The sequence below is a fragment of the Meleagris gallopavo genome, chromosome 13 (assembly GCF_905368555.1).
Source record: "Meleagris gallopavo chromosome 13, MGAL_WU_HG_1.1, whole genome shotgun sequence".
In the NCBI taxonomy this organism is placed as follows: Eukaryota; Metazoa; Chordata; class Aves; order Galliformes; family Phasianidae; genus Meleagris; species Meleagris gallopavo.
Genome location: NC_139416.1, coordinates 12,283,811 through 12,307,624, shown reverse-complemented (window position 1 = coordinate 12,307,624; position 23,814 = coordinate 12,283,811). Strand labels below are relative to the sequence as shown.

General features: G+C 35.1%; 1 protein-coding gene across 3 annotated transcripts in view; it reads right to left on the bottom strand.

The window, feature by feature from the left end:
- The window catches only part of CDH8 (cadherin 8), a 125,044-nt gene that overhangs the window by 73,595 nt on the left and 27,635 nt on the right, over positions 1-23,814 (bottom strand). For all 3 annotated transcript variants that reach the window (XM_085234901.1, XM_085234902.1, XM_085234900.1), the window contains one exon: positions 14,386-14,680. In XM_085234901.1, the coding sequence (XP_085091027.1) occupies positions 14,386-14,680 (295 nt within the window). The remainder of the gene's footprint in view (positions 1-14,385; positions 14,681-23,814) is intronic.

The following is a 23,814-nucleotide window of genomic DNA, read 5'->3' as shown; positions in this document are numbered from 1 at the left end:
TCTGCAGAGCCTGAAGTTGTGGAAGGTTTGCTGCATGAGATAATTTCCAGGGGAGAGAACATGGGTAAAAGAGTGGAAGAAACATAGCTCATTAGAGAGGGGAAAAAAAAAAAAGCCCATGCATTGTACTGGTCACTAACTTTGGCTACAAATATATTCAGTCTTTCAAGAAGATCATCAGCCAGCTGTCATGCAAGCTCTACCATGGCCCCATCAGGCAAGAAAGTGCCCCAGCAGTTTCTCTCCTGCTGCTTAGCAGTGTCCTGAAGAATCAAGGTGGTCTGCAGCAGTTGTACACAATGTGGAAGAGGAACACAATGCTGATGAATATTAAATTGCTTCTGGCTTAGACAGATGTTTGCAAATTCTGTACATTAAAACTTGTATAGGGTATCGGTTTTGAGGCTTAACTATTTCTGATGTTGAAAGTTGGGCAGCCTACCCTTTAATCTCCCACTGGGCACAAGGAAAGGACTTTATCCTCAAGTTGGTAGTTTGGTTGTATGGAATTAACATGGAAGTTTGTTCTCTGAGTAACTACAAATTACAAACAGAGAATGCCTGCAACAAATACAATACCTACAGACTACAGATGATGAATGACATACAGGAGAAGAAAAACAGCGATAGGGAAACAACCATGGGGCACACTCAGAGTGCAGGTTACAGTAAATGAATGAAATGGGTGACAATGGAAAAGAAGTATGCATGAAGCCTGAATTTGGATATTGCAGGACCAGAGGAACAAAAGGATCCTCTGTGCCTTGACCACGGTAGTAGTCTCAAAGCATGAAAAGCTGTAGCTACTAGAATTGTCTCACACACTTAAATTCTGTTGGCTCACTTTCTACAACTCATATTCCAACTCAAAATCTGTTACTTTGTAGTTCCTACAGAAAGCAATCCCCTATCAGTCTGTGTCTTCCCTTATGCAGAATCCAGTCTACAGCCCTAATAACCCAGCAAGACATGCCCCACAGTTCAGAGCTGCTGTCCTGCATGTAATACTGATTAATATTACAGAAGTCAGTGCTTCAACACTGAATGAAAACAGCAGGTGATGCACTAGGTTTCTGTGGGAGTGGCAGCTATTATGAAATTTTTATTTTGTAATGTACTAAAACAGAAGATGTTCATGAAGAACATCATACAATGGGACATGGCTGGAATATGATAAGATTCATTCACAGAACAATGAACGTTTTTGCTAGTGTATTTTATCTAGTAGCTGCACCATTTTGTTTCCATGATATTCAATTCTATACACAAAGGAAAATAAAGAATTGAAATAGTTGACTTCTTTGAGACTGTGTTTGATTTTCTTAGCTGGCTTTTATTTCAAAGGACTTTAGAAATAATTACATTGCTTGTTTAGAAAGATTTGATATATAATGTCTTTTCTTTTCTTATTTCACTAGAGAATTCCATAAGACTTTTAAAGATATTTATTTCAAGATTTCAAAACTTAAATGGGTATTCTGATTCTTTGATAAATGCATCCTTTATCCCAAGTGTTTATTAGACATTAAAGTTGAATGTCTTAATAAAACAAGCAATCAGTGTCTAGCAGCTTTTCCAATTCTGATATTCCAATATTAAGATTTTCTTCTTGTGACAGAAAATAATATAATCCCTTACCAAATCACCGAGCTAATCCAAAATTTACACATATATAAAAACATACATAAAACTGTGTATTCCCATTCACTGTTTGTTATATACATAAGAGGAGGCAAAAAATAGCATACCTTTCTTTTTCTTTTCCAGGTCACTTGAAGTGTGACTATAATCTTGCCTAATAAAACTAATGAAGGAAAGAGAAAAATAAAATATTCTCCCAGCTCCTAAAATCAATTTCTTAGACTGCCAGTGTCTGCCACTCTGCACTTCATTTCCTACCACCATACACAGTTCTGAGGTCTCTGAAATTAAGTTGTTTGCTCCCAACAATCATATGGATAAAAATTGTTTATAAAAGCAATCGTGAAACAAAAATTAATTACCTCCACTACTGAAATTAGATAGTTAAAATTTAAGCTATGTTAAATCTTATCACCTTCCATGAGAACTTTTTGTTTTATGCTATTATTTATGTCTTGTGCAGGTGTGAAACATGCCACACTGGCAATAATAAGTACATAAAGGAGCAAACTAGGTTCCATTTGCAGCTGCAGAGGATGTTGCTACATAGTGCTGCTCTGGTCCCACTGCAAGATGCTCAGGGTCCAGAAGAAATAGCAGCTTATACCAGAGTGACAGAGCCTTTTTAAGCTAAGCAACTGAAGATTTGGAGAATTGATAAAATTCTGAGGGTGCAAAATAACACAAAAGGTAAAAAAAAGGAACTCAGCCACCATAGATACTATTATTCAAGCCATCTCCCTAATGCAGCAGAACTCCCTATGCCTTGGACTAGAGATTTGGATTATCAATATTTAAAGAGCATTTTACAGCCCTACAGACACTGTAGTTAGAAACTACATGTACAGAAATATTTTTACATGCATAATGTACTTAAAGTTTTAAAGATAAAAGTTTTGCACTGAAAAAGCAGTAAGAATCCATTTCTGTAGTAAATGCTCTTTAAAAAGCAATGTTCTGGGTTCTACTCAGCAAATAAAAAGCTAAGGTTTCTGTTTCTGTTTAATTTTGACTGCATTTGGCTTGTATTTGCTTCTTCATCAATGCTACAACAAACTCATTTAGCTAGGGACTATAAATTTGAAATGGTGCCATTTTTACAAGAAAGCTGCTATTATAGTCCAAGTCACTGTTGCCCTAATTACAATAATACAGCAGTTTTATATAATCTGGCCCAACAACCTAATCACTATTACTTCTTTTTTATATACTTAATATTATCTTATGTAATACAAAACATTTTTTTTAGATAGACGATGCAAATTTTAAGATATTCAGTTAAAAACTTTCTGCATTTTTTTTCTGAGGTACTCCTTTGCAATGCTAATGACCCTGCAATTAAATATGGACTGTAAGGAGTTTAATCAGATTTTAATTAATGAACACTTCTACTGTGATTTAGCCATAAACCATTGCTGGATGTTCTACTCTGTTAGAGTCAGGTTTCATAGCTTCTCTTTGCAACAGGCTAGCAATCAGAGGCACAATTAAAAATAAAGGCATTTTTATATGGTTAGGTAAGAAAATCTGTGTTTGCTGGCAAACTAAGATTAAAAGCCTTCATAAAAGTAAGATGTGTGCTCAGCCCGTGCTCTTCTGTTGTTGTGCATGTGTTTTTATGTGCAAGTCAGGATACAGATTCTGCACATTCGTCAGAAAGAAAAATGCATATGCTGCCACACGGAGTAGGAAAGCAAAGATTTTTTTTGTGTGGAATGAAATAAGTGCACTGAAAAGAAATCAAACTTGCATGTTTAGAGGATGTAACATACAGTCAGTGCTAAAAATTTACATGAATCCATATTCAATGAAGCAACCATTTTGCTGAAAGACTGCAATGGTTGGTAAAACTGAAAAATGTGGCCATGACGCAAGTTAGTAGCACTACGTTTTCTCATTTTCCACGGTACTTCTGTTTTCTTTGCTTTTCTGACGTCCCTTTTAGTCTGCTCTCTCTCTCTCCTTTTGAGACCTTGATGGGCCAAAATCTCCGTTTCATTCAAGAGATCTGATTACAAATCTGACAGGGCATTAAGAGTATATTTGCATGAAAAAGAGCTACCATTATTTAACAACTGTTTTGTTTTTCTAAGAGGATCATTGTGCTTCAAAATCTCCAGCTAGATTTTGAGTTTGGCTGATAGTAGCCATGCAATCATCAATGGCCAAAGCAAAGCATTGTTTGTATTCAGCAGGTCAGATAAGCATTCTTTCCAAAATGAAGCCTTTTCTTCACTGTCCTTCTTTGCTATAATCTCACAGGTAGCATGACAGTTGTTGTCATGGTAACTATTTTTTATTGAATAAAACTACAATAATCTCATAAAAACCTGTATAACTTCTTGACATGTAAATTATTACTGCCTCAAAGCCGGAGAAAGTTATTCTTATTTGTTTTTTTGCCGTCACTGATTTTTTAAAATATAAAACCATAGTTTTAAGCTTTATTGTCCTATGTTATTCTGCAGGAGGCCATTTCTTAATTCAAAATCTATGAATTAGAATTTTCACTAGCCAAATAAACAGTTTACATATGGAATAGAAATCTGCATAATGCACTTCAGCACTTCCTAACATATGCAAAATACACACATAATATTATGACTGATATTTTAAATTGCATATCTTGGTGCGTATGCAGATATATAAGCATATTTGAAGCACAAATTATGTAAACATACATATATGCAGGTACGCTGTATGAGTTTAAGGGCTCTTTTGTATGTTATTTCAATCCTGCCTTCTAAATCAGTCCTTTAATTTATTTCTCTTATTATTAAGAGCTTCTTCATTTCAAAGGTCTAAAAGCCCAACACCTGCATCAAATCTCACAGTGCAAGTCCTCTCCCAAAGATTCTGTGAGCTGAGCACCAGGAAAGGCTAACTGAGACAGCTGAAGAGAGTCAAAGAGATGACAAGAAGATGCAAATCACCCAGGGAAGCAGTGCTGCCAGCACGCTACGGTGCTGCTGCTTGACCTACCTGCTCTCAGGTTGCCGGCAGAGCTGCCGATATGTAGGCATTATGGAAGAGTTTTAAGGATTGCTTTGAAAGCAAATGACAGAACCCTTCTATGAGTTTTTCAGGAGATCACTGCACACTTAAAGCAAATAAATAGAAAGGTATTTGCTTTTCAAGTGTCCTTTAATGCAGGTGGAAGACGGCACTCTGAGAGGTGGTAAGGAGTAGAGTTATGGGCCAGAATGGTCCACAAAAAAAACAACAAAAAAAACACAAAACAAACAAACAAAAAAAGGGCAACACATGCTTGTCATGCTAGAAAGAAAGGAGGCAAAGATCAAAAATCTGTACTATTATATCTAAAGTAGAATCCTGTACACAGCCACCATTAGAGGGAGAACTGAGAAGGAAAATTTGTGTACTTTACAGACGCAATGGTGTTATGTGGGTGATGAGAACCATATAAATACATAGATAGATACAAGCATTCACTTAATCTTCTGCAAAGAGAAGAACAACAGCAAAATCTTCCCTACAATGAGATACTGTACAAGGAGGAATAACTCCCCAAGGGAAATAACAGAATCCTTCTCACTCCTCACTGAAAAGTTCACTTTATTGCACAGGATGCTAGATAATGTGTTCTAAAGGAAAAGCCTAGAAAGACAGCAAAATTAACTAATAGAGTAATTTGTCTTTCCTGGCTATAATTTATTTGACTCTAAGTAGTGAAATACTGTGATGCTGTCATGATCTTGTTTATGATGATTAAGGATAGGAAGGAAGAAAAGAGCATTATTCATAGAACTCAGTTTAGGCTCAACTGGCTAAATTAGGCATCTGGTTGTACTCAGCTTCTTCTATATCCAAGGGAGGGAGAAAGAATTTATCTTTGTTTCTTGGTTGACCAGATATAAACCAAAATTATACTGCTCAGATAACACAAATGGCTAAGTTTGAGTTGTATGTCTACTCTTTTATATGCATATACTCAAAATAGATCATACCAGTCCATAATACCTCCCAGAACTTCATTCAAGTATGCTGTCACGCCAACATGCAAGTGCAAATACTGCAAGAGTTTCATTTACATTATATTCCATATATACATACCTATGGGAATTTACATACTAATACAGACACGTATATATTTTCTGAAATGGACTGCATTTGATATATTTAATATTCAATTGAAAATTAATCTTAAACATTCAAGCAAGAAAGTACTGTTTGCTTGTTTTGAGATTTGAGAAATCAGTACACCTACAGGAAATGGCAGATACCAAAAAGAAAAGAGAGTTTAAGAAAAGAAAAGAGTTTTAAACAGAAGTTTGAGTACATCCACAGTCTCAATTAAAGAAGAGACCTGGGTCAAACAGGATCAGCTTTGTCAGTAGCCAAAATAAGAATTATGATAAACTATGAAATAACACGCATGTAAATTAAACAAACTGTTTCCACTGGGAAAACTTTTTCACGTGTGCGGAAACTAAGTCAGGATTAGATCCTTAATGAGGAGAGGAATCCAAGTTGTTCGTTTCCTCTAGATTGCTTATAAAGCTAATGAAATGTTTTTAAAATGTTAATGTGCAGCTCATGTGTAAGTAAGATTTCTGAAAAACTGAATACCCTACAACATGTTAGAAACTTTTTAGATTGCTCATATACCATTTTAAGGATGTTTGATCATGCAAGGCAAATTATGAAAAATATATTGTATGTAAATATGTAAGTGTAGAGGGATGAAAGATGATTGCTAAGCATCGGAGAAAAATGCCTTCTGTACATCCCACAGACAGTGGAGCAAATGGCAGCCTTCAGCACTTTGCAGCTGTATAATGAGGACTATAGGAAGCATGACTGTGAAATCTAATAAGCTGCATATTTTACAATGTTTTTATGCATAAATTAATTGTTTTGAGAACTCTGATGTTGCCTTTTTAACACTACCTTCTGGGAAATAAAATTGTTTTACACTGAAAACACATTTTTAGATCTAACGATACAGATAATTCTTTGGCAATTATCCTTACTAATGTTACTTACTGCTTGGATTTACCTCACATATATCTAATAAGAAAGGACACTTTATTTTCAGTTTTAGGATTGACAGTTTGTTCCTGTTGCAACTTATAAAATGGTGCTATTAGAGAGCCTGCAGGTATTCCTTTATAAATTCCCCTGGGTAACTGTAAGGATTAGAATAAAGTTTGTAACACCACTAACACTAGAAGTGTAAAATACATTCTATATTCAACTGTAAGAGTTATGTTTTCTTTTCAGTTACTATTTATTCTCCATTTAGATATCGTTTTCACTATGGAATATTAATCGAAATTCGCAAAAGATGTGGGAAACAGTTGTTCTTTTGTTCAGGACTTTTGGAAAGACTGCTTGTCTCTAATCAATTGACTGTTTCATCAGCATTCAGTCTGTGTGAGGTCCCCAGGCGAAGACAGTAAAATTGGACAATCACTGTACACTTTATTTCCAAGCAGAAAAAATGTACCATAAGGCTTGCTGATTTCAATGAAAGTTTCAGCTTATGCTCAGGTGTATTATATTAAAAAATATAAATAAATAAAAAAGCAGTCCTGGCTGTTTACAGCAGAAATTCTTTCATTTATATCTTTCTGTTGTGCAAAGAGCAAGCGGCTGGTATAATCTTGCAGCTTTTTGATGATGTGCCTGCTTTGTTTGGTAGAGTGCAGCCCAAAATGCCAGCAAAGAAAAACCAGGTTGCAACAGCAGAGTCTGAACTATTGGTCCCTCAGGCCATTGTGGAGCAAGCACATGGCAGCAGAAACCACTTGGGCCCCAGGGAAAGGGTGCAGTTGGATCAGCTGCCCAGCAGTACTCTACTGGGCAATTCATGAGAAAGCCATAGTGACATCAGATCCACAGGCAATTGCATCTGTATTCAAGAAGAAACATTAAGTAGTGCAGATTCAGCAACTAAACAAAGAAAGAAGTACCAGTTCAGGGCAGTGGTGACAGAAAAAAAATGGACTCTAAACTGCATCTGAATCCCATTTTTCCAAATGTCAGGAGTGTCCATCAAAGAGATGCCTAAAAAACACAGGTCATCTGAATTAGCAGTGCTAGAGGAGTACTGGTTTTCAGCGCTGTAAGGCTAAATCTTTCACATTAACAGAATGATGTAAGTAATCCTAACAGAAGTTTCTATGAGAATACTACCACACCTAACATAATATTTTGACAGAACTTTCTACCCTGTAGTTAGAGTTAGACTACTTTTCTGCAATCAAAAAACTAAGAGAACAAATTCCAGCCCTCAGTTCTGTGGCATTTAAAAGAACCTCAGTCTGGCAGAAATCTGCACTGGTCTGCTTCCTCTCATCTGTCTGTTTTCCACTCAAGCCAGCAAATAGGCTCATGTCACAAGCATACCTGTCTAGAAGATGAAATGGCAAACTCTCAAAATCAACAAAATAAGAACCCCATTACCTCTTTAAACATTTTTTTTTTTTTTAAATGAAGATTTGGAATTTGGAAAAATTGTTGCAAAGAATGCATTTAAAGTTGTAGTCAAAAGAGAATGAATCAGAAATCTGAGTCAAGGATATATTTTTGCATTGTCACAGAACAGAAATTCAAGCATGTAGAAATGAAAGCAACCACAAGGATGGAATTTCAGATGCAGAACACCAAGAACAAACTGTAACTGTGTGAATAGAAGAATCTTCTGAAGAAAAAAAAAAAAAAAATTGTAGAACAGATTCTTGTGGATTACAGAGAACTGGAGAGGGATGTACCTAAGACTGCCAAAATTCTCTCTGCTCTGGCATCATATGATCAATGTACAGCTATGTCTGTCTGTCTTTCCTTATTCTGTGTAACCAGAGCACTACAGGAAGACAGATTCCCCTACAGGGAACGCCAGAAGGAGCTATGACATTGATGTGATTCAAATGGCTTTTTCCTGATGAGCTGATGGAAAGACAGAGGCAAGTTCTGTCAAAGAAACCAATGTATGAAGTCAGTGAAAGAGTTTGGTGTGTTGAGGACTATATAGGTTGGTAAAAGTAAAGCGTAATATTACTAATCCCCAAAGAGAAATATCATAGCCCCATGCTCATAATGGTAATTTAAAAGCAATAAAAAGATAATGGTGTATTCAATCAGATCTCATGAGAAATGGAGAGCACACAAACAAAAGCGAATATTTGGAAATAAGTTTTTATAAGCCTCAATAACTAGTCAAACTGGGGAGAAGACAGCCTTGGTACTGAATATATCCTAACCAATTTCCTGAGGTTATTTGTGACTGTACCTTTGCAATTATCTCAACCACACAGAACGTACAGAAAATTTTAAACACATGCACAGTCCCTAAAGAAATCTCTAAAGTAAAATGCTTTTCAGGAACACAGCTCGTGAAGCTGATTATGCACAAGAGAAACAAGCAGAGGAACAAGACTACAGGAGGATATACATTTTCCAACAGCTGTTACATTGTTGCCATATTTTACAACATCTGCTGCTTTCCTCCTTAGCTTTTGCACGCCCTTTTGCATTTACCCTTTGGGCTAATTTGTAATTGACCCCAGTAATACATTCCTTTTACTCTACAATTTTGTGACAAACTATCATTGATTTAACAGTCATGCTCAGTGCCTTAAAAATCAATGAATACATAGGAGGGAAAAAATGAACACAGTAAGAGTGTGGTGGACCTTGATAACATTTCAGGTCAGATTTTTATCACAACATTCTGATTTACAAGTTAGTTTATCACTATTCATACCACACGTTGCACGTTGATATCATAATATTCAGCAGATTCTGTTCTTCTGCAAGCATTTTGTAAGAGAAAGAACATGTTTGGGAGAATGGAAAAGAAAAACTATTCTATGTACTTGCGCTTCTATCGTGCAAAGCAATCCAAAATCACCATGTTGAAAAAATAATAAAAAATGATTGAATGCTTTCTTCCATACAGCAGTGTAATCAAGGGCAAACTTTGGTCCAAAGACAAAAGTTGCTAAGTAGATGTGCTCATTCCAAAACTGGAAATTGATATCCTGACTCTACCAAAACTCTGATGTCTAATAAAGACATCCTCCCAGGGTGAACAGTTTTCATGGAAGCACTTAAGGACAGAGATATTGTTCCAGCTTTTTCACTTTTTTAATATTTTCAAGTGTTAAAGGGGCATTTCAAGAGCGCTGGCACACAATGCCACTCTATGTATGTTATTACCTTTTTTTCTGACTGACAGGGAAATTCTTAATATTTGGAAATTTTTAAAATTTGCCTGTTTACCTTAATTCAGGCGACCGAGACATAATTCTCTCTGCTTATGGCTTTTGTTCTTTTTCCATCTGTGCCCTTTCTGATTTCACTAACACGTTTGTCACTCTACTTCTGCCTTCCCATCATTTAACATGACACCAGCTGTCTAAACATTCTTGTCTTCACCAAGAACATAATCAAGAAATTTCACTTCTCATTCCTCTGTTCTCTCTTCCTCATTTCATTCTTAATTCCTGAGGAAAAAAAGATCCTGAAGCTATCCTTTTGGGAGACAATATCCGCTTTTGCTCCCATATCACCTCTGCAGTATCTTTTCAGGGACTTCATGAATCCTTGAGAGGACAACACAGAAACAGAACACACCGGCTTTTGCTGCTGTTCTTTCTTTTTTCTTCTTTTCTTTAAACAGGCTACAGGACCAGTTCCACTTACCCTTGTGAATCTTATCTTTTAAGATTGCTCACTTATTTACATAATATGCAAATGTTACAGGATTCCTCCTCCTAGAAGCTTAGCTGAATCAGTTTCTAAAGGGATTTTAACTGGGTTTCATTCCCTGTGTGTCTTTTCATATCTGGAAGTGATTAAACAAGATTTGCTGACAAATTATTTCCTGTTTATAAGATGTAGTTCTGTTACAATGAAGTGATTCCATACATTCTGGTTTTTGGCCTTTAATTCCCTAAGAAATATCAGAATTAAAAGATTAAAATGTTCAATTTCAACAGAGAAATATTCCCCAAATACATCATTAGCTGTCACAAGTAAATTCATCATTTTGGAATTGAGATACAGATTTAAAATGCTGGATTACTTAGGAGTTACTTAAAAAAAGAAAGAAAGAAAGAAAGAAAGAAAGAAAGAAGAAGAAAGAAAGAAAGAAAGAAAGAAAGAAAGAAAGAAAGAAAGAAAGAAAGAAAGAAAGAAAGAAAGAAAGAAAATGTGGATGTAATAAGGGAATATTCAATTTTCTTCTCAAAATGTTTTTTGGAATGTGTCCCTCTTGCTCTTTGAAGAGAGAAATAAGTTATTTCAAAATAAGTCTGAATACAGTGATGATACACATCATTCAGAAGGTGTGTGGGTGTATGTTCTGTGAAGACAGCTGAGAAGTGAGCATCATTCCTACTGGAGATAACACAGTGTGATGTGCTAATCGTCCCTGCACCAAGTAGTGGGAATAAGACATGCAAATTCATTTCTTTTGTCTTACCAGAGAAGCAAGATTTTTCAGTTATCACTAACAGACACTGTAAGAAACAAGGAGGCTGGATCATGGCCAAATCAGTTTGATAACCTTACATGTAGGAATACAAATACACACATGCACATCACATAAGAAGATCTGCATTATATTGCGGTTTTCACATCCCTCCCTTTAGTATATCATTCATGTACCAGATATCCATGCAAAAATACCACTGACACATTCATCTCTTCTAGCAAGGAACATAAGACTAACAGCTGCTACACCACAGAGAATATACCTACTAGAAAAAACATATTTTGTTAGAAGCTCAACATTATATAACAGAATAATGAAAATCTTATTTGTTCATGTGCATTTTATGTATTATTTTTTCCACAGAGGTCCAAAAATAAAATATATTGTATTGCATTCTCATTACATAAATACTTTTTATATAGCAGGTGATTTCCACTTTTATTTCAGATAAGTCATTACTCATATAGCATTTTGAGGAAAAAAAAAAATTAAGCAGAACTTTGTTATACCCCAAATAAGAACAGTGCCTAGTAATGACTGTGTTGTAGAAATGTCAAGGCTGAAATTGGCAGTGGGTGGAGATCTCTTTAAGGGGAATTAAGTAAGTGGATAATGGAGTGAAATACTCTTACTGTGAAAAAAAAAAAAAAAAAAAAATCCTTCAATTCTGGAAGAAGACAGATTATTCATAAGCAATCCCAAATTAATTTGAAGAGGGCTAACAAAATGTAACGAAAGTTGAAATAATTTACAGAGCACCATTTAGTACAGCTTTTAGACAGATTCTGTCTGTGAGTTAAAGAAGGCAGAAGAGAATATTAACAGCAAAACTGGTAAAGGTTTAACCTTCTTATGTTCAGCTTTCCAGCCTTGAAATTTGCTTCCGTCAGCAAATAAGAGGAAGGCCTGACTGCACAGATTTCACAGTTATTCCTGACTCCAGTAATGCACACATTCTCTGAATTTTGAAGTGATAGTTCAGAATTTGTGTCATTTTTTCTATGAATTAGCAAAAATATATAAATATTTTTTGTTTGTATTCACTGAGGCAGCTTGAAAACATACACCCCTAGGAATATCATATAAAGACCAAAGAAGGATCAGGCATAAACAAGCAAAATTAGCATCATTTCAGTAATAGAGGAAATCATAAGAGCAGAAGTAAAAGAGAAAGATTAAATCTGGGAAAACTTGATAATAGGAGATTGCAGAGGAAATGACTAATGCTTGGTCTTAACATTTAGCAAAGCATGTTAGCTTAGGGGATAGTGAATGGGGATGATTTTGGAGGATTTATCTTGGCAGTTCCCCTCAACAATGCAGAAAACAGGAAAGCTACAGTTATTCTCTGAACTACATCTGAACTCTGTACCTTCATATTTGTGCATGTTCCTACGCTGTCTGGAAAACATGGTCCAAAACCAGTTCACATTAACAACACAAACAGAGGCAGAAATTTGTGATAGATGACCTCAGAAGTCTTACTCTTGCCATCTCTTGTAGTAATGTTAATTTCTTTTTTTAATTTCTTCCTTTCTTTGCACCACCTTTTAAAACTCATGTTAACAAATTTATTACATTTTAAGTCATCTGATCTTCTGTTCAGTTTCCTGTCAACTTTTTTTTTTCTCACCTTCTCGATAGTGAATATCTCTTGGAGAAGGGTCTTGTTTTTGCTAGCCATTTTAAAATATTGCTCATATGTACAGATATAAATTATTTTTATTATAGCCTTTGTGATCAGAAACCATCTTTCTGTGTCTGCATTTCTTTTGTTTTCTTTTCTTCCTAAAATACCAAACAAATTATTTCCATGAAGGATTAACAATCTTTAGCTTGGCAAAAATATCTTCTGAAAGCAGGTCCACATTCTGTTTGAGTTGCTGTATAATTAAAAGTGACTTCAGAAATTAATGCTGTGTTTTGGTAAAAGAACTGACATGCATACTTGAAAATCCACATATCAGTTTTGCCACAAGTAATTTAATACAACCAGGATATGAAAATTTAGAGGACAAATGTAGATAAAAATACGAAAACTCCACCATTAGTCTAATCAGCACACCATGCTTTCATTTGAAAATGATCTTGTACAACTCACTGTACTGTACATGAAAAAGAGGATAATTCTGACTCCCCATATTGTTCCTCTTTTTAACCACGGTAAAACCGAGAGGTGTTTTCAAAACTTTGATTGGTTGCCATTTTGTTTTCTAATGTGACTTGGCAGGCCTTCAATTAATGTGTTTTCACAGGCGCATTCAAATGGCTGAAAATCATATTATCCTCAACCAAACATTAAAAAATATTAGCAATTACTTAAACATTCATGCTCAGATTTTGATATCTTTGCTTACAGTGAATTTTTATATTACCCTGAAATAGACTCTTCTGGTTGATGGATTTCCTTCCCTTTTACTTTTGCGATAGCTAAAGATAATCTGCTCTGGATATACATACATATCAGTAGGGAATAAAAACCTGAGTAAACAAATATGTAAGAAGGAGTAACTATGCAAAACAAAACAAAACAAAACAAAACAAAACAAACAAAAAAAGAAACTAATATATTAATCCATCAGGAAATAGATGCACGCTAATCCAACAACATAAATAAATATAAGTAAAATGTACTAAGAAGATTATTTCCTATTCCTTTTTCTCTCCCCACAATGTCTTCACAGGCTTAATTTCCCTTTTCATCAACTTTTTCCATAGCAGTCTTTATTCTTCCCTTCCATTTTTCCAGCAAATCATATAGATAATTGGTTAAGTCCACTCTAGAGTCTAACCATCAATTCCCAGACACAGCATCTTTCAACTCAATGTTTTTAGATGATTGCAATTGCACTTACAGGAAAATAAGTAAGTATTTATCAACATACTGCAACTTCTAAATCTGTGTACGAAAATACACAAACAGATAATTAAACATCAACAAAATATCAATAGGATTAAAATGTCATGTTGGAACAAATCTTGATAAATCATTCTTAATAACAATACTCTAACCACAACATCATAAGGGGAATATAAATTTAGATCATTAAAGTGCTGTTGGACAAATAAAGACACATTAATATATCCGTTAGGCATTTTTCTTACTACTAAGGGATTCTACTATTGTGCTACAGATGAAAGCTTTTTCTAAGAAGAGATTTGAAAACATGCAAATTAATGCTATCAACATAATAAATATCTTATTCATCACAAACTCAATGATATACTGGCATGTTTTAATTGCAAGGAATCAAAATGGGTTGATATTTAGACATACATACCAACAACAGACATCTCTGGAACTGTGGCATGATAAGGACCATCAACAAACTCCGGGGCATTGTCATTGATGTCTTGAACCTTTATAATGAATTCTGAAGGAGGCTCCAGAGGTTTGTTTGTGTCCCTGTCGACTGCTTGAGCTGTTAGAGTGTACTCAGCTTTTTCCTCGCGGTCAAGCCTTTTCATTGCATGAATGTCTCCAGTCTTGTCATTGATCACAAAGATAGTTCCAGCACCATCTCCTGATAGGATATACTTGATTTTGCTGCTGCCAGGATCCAAGTCTGTATGTAACTAAAAGGAAAAATAAGCACTTTAGAGATAGAAATTACATCTGATTTTTTTTTTTTCCCCCTTGGTTTAGCCATACGTTTTCTCAAGCTATTCTTTTGTACTTTAATCTTAGCTCCAGTGATCCATATCTCAGCTTGAATATACAGGGAGAGTAGGGATTTGTATGCATACTAATCAAATGTGAATGCAATCATAGGCATAATTAGACTTTCTATTTAAAAAGCAGCTGTTATATATATTTTAAATTCCTGTTCTAAAATTTAAATGTCTTCAAAACTATTATCAGCTAAAATGAACAAGCACAAAATGTCCTCAACCTATTAGATCAAAGGGTGAACGAAGGATTAAAAATAATACGTAGTTCAATCTAATTGGTTACTCTAAGGTATTGCTTTCATCTTGTTTTCAAGGGACTTAAAATGGCTGAACACTGGCATCTATGCAAATATTTTAATGGACAGCATTCCAGAATTTTAGAAGTCTATCACAAGTCAGATGGTAGCTTAACTTAAAGGGTTCTATTGCTTCACCTGAAATACTTTTAAAGCAGGTTTCCAGAAATATAAGAAAAACCCCTGCATACATCTACCCATTTTCCTTAACCCATTAGAAGAAATAATACCATTACTGAGCTTTTCAAAAAAAAAGGTAGGATTAAAACAACCAGAAACAGCATAAGAAAAGCAGGTATTTTTCTTTGATTTTTGCTGTTGTAGTTAGTTAAAAACCTAAAGTGAGGAACACTAGAGAAAAGACTTCCATTGATTTTCTATAGCTTCAAAGCCAAGGCCTAAATATCAGATTATCTCCAGTAATTTTTAATTTGCAAGGGCAAGTGCAATAAATGGTAGAGCAAATGTTTTCATGTAAATACATTTAAAAATATGATGATAATTTAATATACAATAATAATGTTTTAAGTACCATTTACTGTTAAATCTAACACACCTAACATGAAAAATAAGAACAAGTGAATAATATAGTGTTACAAATGTACATTGTTTTATTATTACTTCTCTCTACCTCACAAAAAGTATTCTAAAGGAAATGCATACAACAGTTTTAGGATGGTAGCAACGTGACTTAGAACTACCACTAGACTTGTTCCTGTTTGCCTATTTTTGTGCAGATAGCTCAGCAGAAGTTGTTGCTGGCCATGTATTTTACTCTTAAATGGAAAATGGTGGTTGCTGTGACCTGGAAGTGTTGTCACTTGCTATAAGAACAACTTGTTGCTACAGCCAAGCAATAAGTAGATTCTATGTCATACCATGAGCAGGCTCTGCAGATAGTTGCTCATATACAATCATATCTGATTGTTTAGCACCAAGAGCTAAATTTGCTGGGCAACACATTATTACCACATCAGCATTTAAAAAAAAAATTTTTAAGCAGTTTAATTGCCTGTGAATATGAGTGACTCAGTCCAGTTCACTCTTTCTACCCACTCCACATGAATGTACACACGGACGTCACGTGACAGCTGTTGTTTTTTCTTTCTTACTGTAGTTGCAATCAACTTTTACTTGACAACAATCAACACAGTCAAAGTTAACCAAAGTTAACAGCACTCTCCTGCAGACTGGTACTGCAGTTCTGTCTGCTAAGTGAGATATATTTATTAAAAAAGTCCTGAAGATTATTGTCCTTATGTGAGGGATAACGCTCGATCTAGGTAACATAAACATTTATTTCCAGGGTTCCAGAACCTGCCAAGAAGCAATCCAGAATCTGTTTGTTTTAAACAGATTGTTTATACTTTAAGCATCTGTCTGATCACTGAATAAAATCTATATGTTATTAACATTGCATATGAAGGTTTTGGCAGAATATTCTTAGCTGAATTACAGTGATGTCATGTCACAACATTGTCAGGACACACGCAGCTCAGCAAAGCAATTGGGAACACCTCCAGTTCACCCAAGTATATAAAGTGTTACAGTGAAAAACTGTATTCTGAATTTCTAAGGCAGCTCTGGCTAGATAAAATAGATATTCCACATCAATATTTGAGAATGCACAAAGATCCTGCAATTTACTGTCTGCTAGTAAGTAGGAGAGGCTGTCAGTATAACCTGCAGTGTAAGTTTTACTCATATTATCCAACAGAAGTTATGGTTCATAAACCAGTTCTGGGATAAATGAATGTCAAGCAATAAAACCTTTGCAGCGCTAGCAAGATACTAGTTGTTAAAATGAACTAGTTGTGAAAAAAAAAAAAAAGAAGTGTATGATTAGTATTAACTGCTTCTTCAAGTAAGTAAAAGTCCTTTCAATCAAAAGAAAGAAATACGTATTGCTTTTTGAAACACTACAAAATTAAGAACTAAAAAAAAATTAAGAATTAAACAAAAAGTGGAAGTGCTAGAAACATTTCTTAATGTTAAAGTTGAAACTGAGTCTGATCAGTGAAAATCAGTTTTTTACCCAAAGATTAATAGCAGTTAAAAAGTTTCAGTTCTGTAATAAAAAAACAAGCCATACACATGGCATTTACTGAAACCACATGTACTTGTGGTAAGTATCTGGGCTGATACATTAAAAGATCTTTTCCGGGTTTTGAAGGTCTTACACCTTACTAACAAAATATTCTAATAAATGACCTCTAGAAAATCAATATTTTCAAAACAATTTCATTATTTAGATTTAAGATTTCATTGTCTTTGTCCAAAGTTAGAATTTCACTTCAGTTCTGTGATTTAAGCCAGAAAGCATAATATATTTTAACAAGTAACATTTTCAATCTTCTACCCACTGGGAATGATAATTTACAGGCATTGTCAAGCTTCAGCAAGCTGCGTTCATGCAAAGGTTAAAGATCATTAAACACATAATTATATGAGGTTAAGGTGAATGATACAGAGACATAATGAATATGATAAATGAATATCAGTTTCTGTAGAAAAAGCCTCACAAATGCAGCAAATGTGAAGCTGCTTTTCCACACTTAGCTTTATTTGTTGTGCCTGTGCTTGAAAGTTGACCTCCTGTTTTTCAGAGCAATACTGAGAAATTAACAAGAATTTCTATTTAAAATAAAAAGGCAAATCTATAGCTAATCCCTATGTTTCATTACTCACTAGTATCCCAAAATGAAGAGAAAATTATGTTTACTGAAAAAATTCAGTATGTTCAGAGAGAAACAAATTCAACTCCTTTATGTGAAATTCAGTTAATTAGATTTCAGAAGAAGCAGTATCTTCTATCTCCATTGCTGCCCCGACTGTGGGACTACAAAAATCAAACATCTTTCCCTTAAAGTAGCAGATGCAATCCCATCACCCAAATTCTGCATTCATTTATGGTTTTGGACCCTCTCCTAGTATTAGTGGTTATGCAGATGCACTGTATTTATACCCAACTAATGGCTACTATGTAGCCTCAGCACATGCTCTCTCCTAAAATATGAACTTCACTCAGAATGAACCCTACAGACACCACAGTTTCTAATCACTATTAATTCCTTTCATTCTGTGTTATAACACAGATAATGAAGTCAGTATTAATGGCAACAGCACACCAGTATACTCACAAAACTAACATTATTTTCACTAACATTGAATACATATCTGAAAGTACTGCCAACACACTATTTAAATATATAATGTCTTTATAGTCTCCCATGCACATACATTAAAGACATACATAATCACAATCAATGCAAGAGAACTGCAGAGATGAAACTCACTCAAGAGTCTTTATAATCTTTGGACTACTCTGCAACAAAACAAAACCACAAAAACACCTTGAGAATATTACTCATATTAAATCCTCTTTTTCTACAGGTAATCATTTTATTTTCAACCACATTTTCTTAAGAAAGACGCTGTTCAAAACCAGACACACAGCCAAGACCTTAATGCGTAGATCAAAACTACAGAAGCTTCAAGCAAGGTTCATGAAGATCTTTCACAGTTCTGGGCAGACAGTGAGGTTTGAGTGCCTTCTGCAGATGGAAAATGTCTCACCTGCTCTCCATCAGCTACCTGGCAAATCAACAGTAGTCAAAACAACAGCTCGCTCAGTACAGTAAATGTCATATTCAAGCCATGTGCTCACCATCAGGAAAGTACACAACGCACTTGGGTCTGGTCCATTTCCAGAATGAGCAGAACATGGCTGACTGGCCTTTGTGGTAGGACTGGGCATTTGGAGAAGTGATGCCCATACAGAGATGCACCATCAAGGGAGAGACTTGTAATCCCAATTTTCTTATATTAATAGAAAAGTTCAAATACATCAAAAATTCACACAGTAGGAGAAATCAATACGCTACAAAAATGCCCCTGGATGTTTTTAACTAAGAAAAGAGAAGGCAGCACTATGTAGTCAATTTTTTTATTTGAGTTTGTTAGAAAGTAATTAATTTATCCTCATATAATTACAAGGGAATTATCTCTTCCTTGTTTCAAGAGAAAAGGCATAATCTATCCACAGAACTTCATTTTAGAATTTGCATCATTTTTCTTGTTCCTAACTAAGGAGATGTTTTTAAAGGCATAATTAGAGAATCACTGATTTTCACCAGATATAACACAGATATGCATACAACACATCTACAGTATTCTAATGTTATTCCTCTGTTCCTTGCAATAAAATCCCTCATTTCTGATGTAGGACCCATTTAAGAGACATACTTTTTGGTTTTTATGACTCTTATCCAAAACTACTGAGTTATGAGCAACTCCACCTCATTCCATAAGAGCAAGGAACTATTTTAGTGGATTTTACAACCCTTTATAAATATTAAAGTTTTCAACAACTGTAATGAACTTTACAAATTATGTACTTCTTTCTGCCTCTGACTGTTCAGTCATTGTTCTAAAAATGTGAACATCATCAGGTGTACCAGAAGGTTTTGGTGTAGTGTTGACAAGTTCTGACTCATAACAGACAATCAGCACATTCACTGACAACTCTGATTTAAAAATAAATAAATAAATAAATAATCAATCATAATTAAACTATTACAGATACCATCAATTCATTTGCATAAAATGCAGAATTAATAAATTGGACGTGATGTAAACTTAATAGAATCTTCCATTCTCTCCAAGGATGGACTGGTCCCATATTTACTAATGGGAATTATAGCTGCACAACGGGGAAGAGGAAAATCAAAATATTCTGCATTATTCAGGGTAATGACAAATTGGAGCACAGGCTTGATGTACCTGACATAATGTCAGTACTTGGAACAGTTTCAGAAAGGAGACAGACACGTCCACGGATGATGAAGGTTTCATTTAAGATATGAGAATCATGTAACTTGAAGCCCCTAGAGTAACTGTCAAAATACATTGCTGCTCACACATCACACATCTCGGCTGCAGTTTCATAACCAAATTCAAAGAGAATTAAGGCAATAATATCCCTAACACTTTCATTTAAGAGTGAAATAACTGCTTTTGTCTGCCTCAGTTTCCTACTGTGTCATCTGAGAATTTTTGACTCCATATGGCTTCGCTTACATTTTGGTTTATTCTTTGTTACTGTTGTTTTGTTGTTTTTTTTTTTATTCTACTAATTCATTAATTTTGTCTCTGTTTATATTCACACTGCAACTGTGCACAAACTGCTTTTTACTGCTTATCTTTCATTATTATCTTATAATACACTAGAGTGAACTACTGTTTAAAATTTGGAGACAAAACTGAGATCTAAGAATCTGTTTGCTCTACTTCAGTGACTATGACCAACCGATTCAAGAAAAGAGTTGAGGAATCTGATCCTAGTCTTTCCTCGTTAGAGCACCACTGATCCTTTCCATACATCTGTCATGTATTATCTTCTTCATCAGGCTGAATTCATGATTTTTAAGAAATATTTTCACTCAACTTCTTGGTAGAAAAAAGATAGTTCCCCTTGCTTTTACAAAAGACAAAAACAGAAGAAACATACCCACCTTCAGTCTCACAAAAAATCACGTTAGGAAAAAAAAAACACTGAGACCATAGAACTACCCAAGTCATTCCTAAAGAGCTCTACATATTTATCTCCACTTCACCACACTACTAATTTTTAATTAAAACAGTTCTGTAGTACTGGTGCTGTTTAGCAGAAGAATCCTGACAGGAAAACTCCCTAAGAGGGAGGAAACTGTGCCCTCAGACACACAGTCTTCCCCAGTCAAATATTTTTCTTCAGTGGTTGTGATGGCAACAAAGACAAGATAATCTGTTTCTTCTCTTTGCTATCTTCATTCCAGTGCATGGTCTTAGATTGATTTTTCTGTATTTATTACATACCTTGTTTCTTCTGAATCCTTATGTTAAGCCAGATGATAACGAAGGCCTTCTGTTTCCTTTGCTCTGGCCTTGGTCCTTTCCATTTGGGGATACCATCTGCCTCCCCTTCTGTCCTGAGAACACAGCCACCACATATGACCTGTGTCCCACTACAGCTTGGACTGTTGCCTTTCCTTGCTGCTTTCTGCATTTAATGCCCAAATGTCCCATGTCAAGTGGCCTTAGATGCTTGGCACCTTTTTGTAGTTGGCTTTCTGCCTAGAGTTCGTGTAACTATTTCTGAACCCAGGCTGCTGTTCCTTTCTTGAGTTCTCCAACAGACACGCCTCCAGTAAACAGGTCTTGATTTTTTAGCCCAACTGTTTTTGATAGATGGAATCATACAATGATATTATGTCACACTGCAAATACAAATATTGCATGCAGTTTTAGTCATGTAAAACAGTTTCTCTTCTGCATCTTTACAAGGAAAAATATTACCTCTCTATCATTTCCTACTCTTGGGGTCAAGCACATTTATTAACAATTCCAATGCTTCAGACATTATAATTAGTAGTGCCACCTATGCTTGACGCTCTTTCCCCACATCAATGACATAGCAGTAAAGCCTTTTATTCCCTTCTCCAGCCTGCCAGTCCCAGACTGAAGTTCTTACAAGTCCTGCTGCAGTTCTGCTTCCTCTAAAATGGTGTGAGGTCTCCAAACAAGACTTCAGAAAGCTGTTCCATTTTGGTTGCTAGTTCCTATTGCCAGCACATCCTGTCTTGCTTCTCTTTTCTCCATACAGACAAAAGATGAGGAAGGCTGTAAAAATAACAATCTGTGGGAATTTCCCATTCAAAGTGATAGCCAGAGGTTGGGCAGTTCCTATATACGAAATCCTTCTTTCGTTCCTGTAATCATCATCCTCTTATTCACACTGTTCTAAGCTTTTCTTCCATGTTGTTTGAGCCGTATTTTTCCTTTCCTCTTTAAAAGCTTATTATACCTTGCTAGGTTTCATTCTCAGGCAGAGTATGTTGCACTTGAGCACTAAGATCTCTTTGTGTTTTTCAAATGATTTTCTCAAGTGACTGTTAGAAGGATATCTTATAATACATACTCTTAGGATTGCAGAAGACGAATAAAAAAGTTAATCACTACATACCCGCAGCAGTAATTTGAAGCCTGCTTACAAAATCCATCACACTAGACAAGCTATATCCTAGATCAGTGAAAGCAGAACAAATTACAGTAGGACAGTTTGGTCAAAGGTGAATGAATATTTCTATTTATTTGTGCATATTTAAGTTGTCATGATTTTATAATCTTTCAAGGCTCTGCTTTCAGCTGCTTTGACCACACTGCCTTTTGAACATGCTCAGCACACAATGATTAGCAGGATCCCAGTGATAATGTGTTTAACCTGTCTTCCTTTTTAATGCAAAAATTTCAAATTCATGCAGAATATATTATCTTATTTAATAACATTATAAAAAAACTGGAAAGCATTAAAATATCATTTTGAAGGTTATTTTTCAAACTTAAGACTGCTTAGAATACTTCAGCATCTGAACATAAGGAAGTAAGTACTCTGTCTAAAACCACATGATGTGTAAAGCTGGCAGTGCAAATAGAAAGCTCTTTTCTAGCAATTGGCTGTCAAACATCCACAGAGCAGAAATACAAACATAGCTATGCAGCCAGCTTTGAGCTAAAATTGAAAACTGTTGAGAAGGTAACAGAGTGAAATGATGAGAACTGAAAAATTAAATTGTGAGTACCTACATACTGATTCTTACAAATTATCTGCTTCCATGTGATAATGTACTTATTTTTTCAGTGCACTTACACTAACCTGTGACCTGTGGACCTGGGTAAAGTACGAGCTTTTTCTCAACAAACAAACACACAAAGAAATCAGGTTATTTGGAGTGTGAAAAGAAACACTGCTAGAAAATGCTACAAAGCAAGTTTCTTAAAAGATGTCAAACCAAATGATAGTTCTTCAGAGATGCTATATTTCTAGTTACTTACTATCATCAGAACATTGTTTACAAGAATTAACAGATATAACATGTGGATAATTGGATTATTTCTCCACATTCTCTCACAGCTAGATGTTCATTAGAGATAACTCATGTAGAATTATATGTTATTCAGAAGAATTTGTTTGAAAGGAGTTACTATGATTTCATGCATTTTCACAAAAAATTGTCACAATTGCTTGTGTTGCCTCCAAAGTTTCCTAATGTAATTTCTCTTGTGTTTCCACCAAGTCATGCATTCGTGTGAATATCTTACGAACTGACTTATTAACATTATCTGTCTGATGCAAACTATTTGCAACACCATTAAATTAGAAATATTCTGTAAACCAATAGGGATAGATCACAGCTTATGCCTACGTTAATGTTTTTTTCTGGAAGAATTGACAGAAGAGTGGAGAATAGAAAACATTCCTCTCGATATGCAGAAATCATCAACTGCAGTCACTGCAGTAGAGTTTTTTATTTGGTGATATATCTGATTCTCTAGCAACTTTTAATGAGTCCTGCACTTCCTTTTCTCAGTACATGCGGAGACTAAAGTATCAGTAACATTTATCACTTTTTTTTTTGGCACATCAGATAACCTGAACTGTTTACAACTAGTGAAAAAATAGCAGTGCTGGAATTATAAGTGTGGGCAGTTTTTGGAGTATTCATATCATTTGCTGTAAACATCTATCCTGCCTGTAATTCCTGGGGTCCTGTGAATTATCAAAAAAGAAATGCTGGCTCATGATGAATACAGATAAATTGTATACAAACCAGTATCACAAAATCTGTACACATGTAACATATGTCAATCTCAAAACAGCCCAAATCCATACAGGCTTAGCAGTGATTTAGGCTACATCTTCAT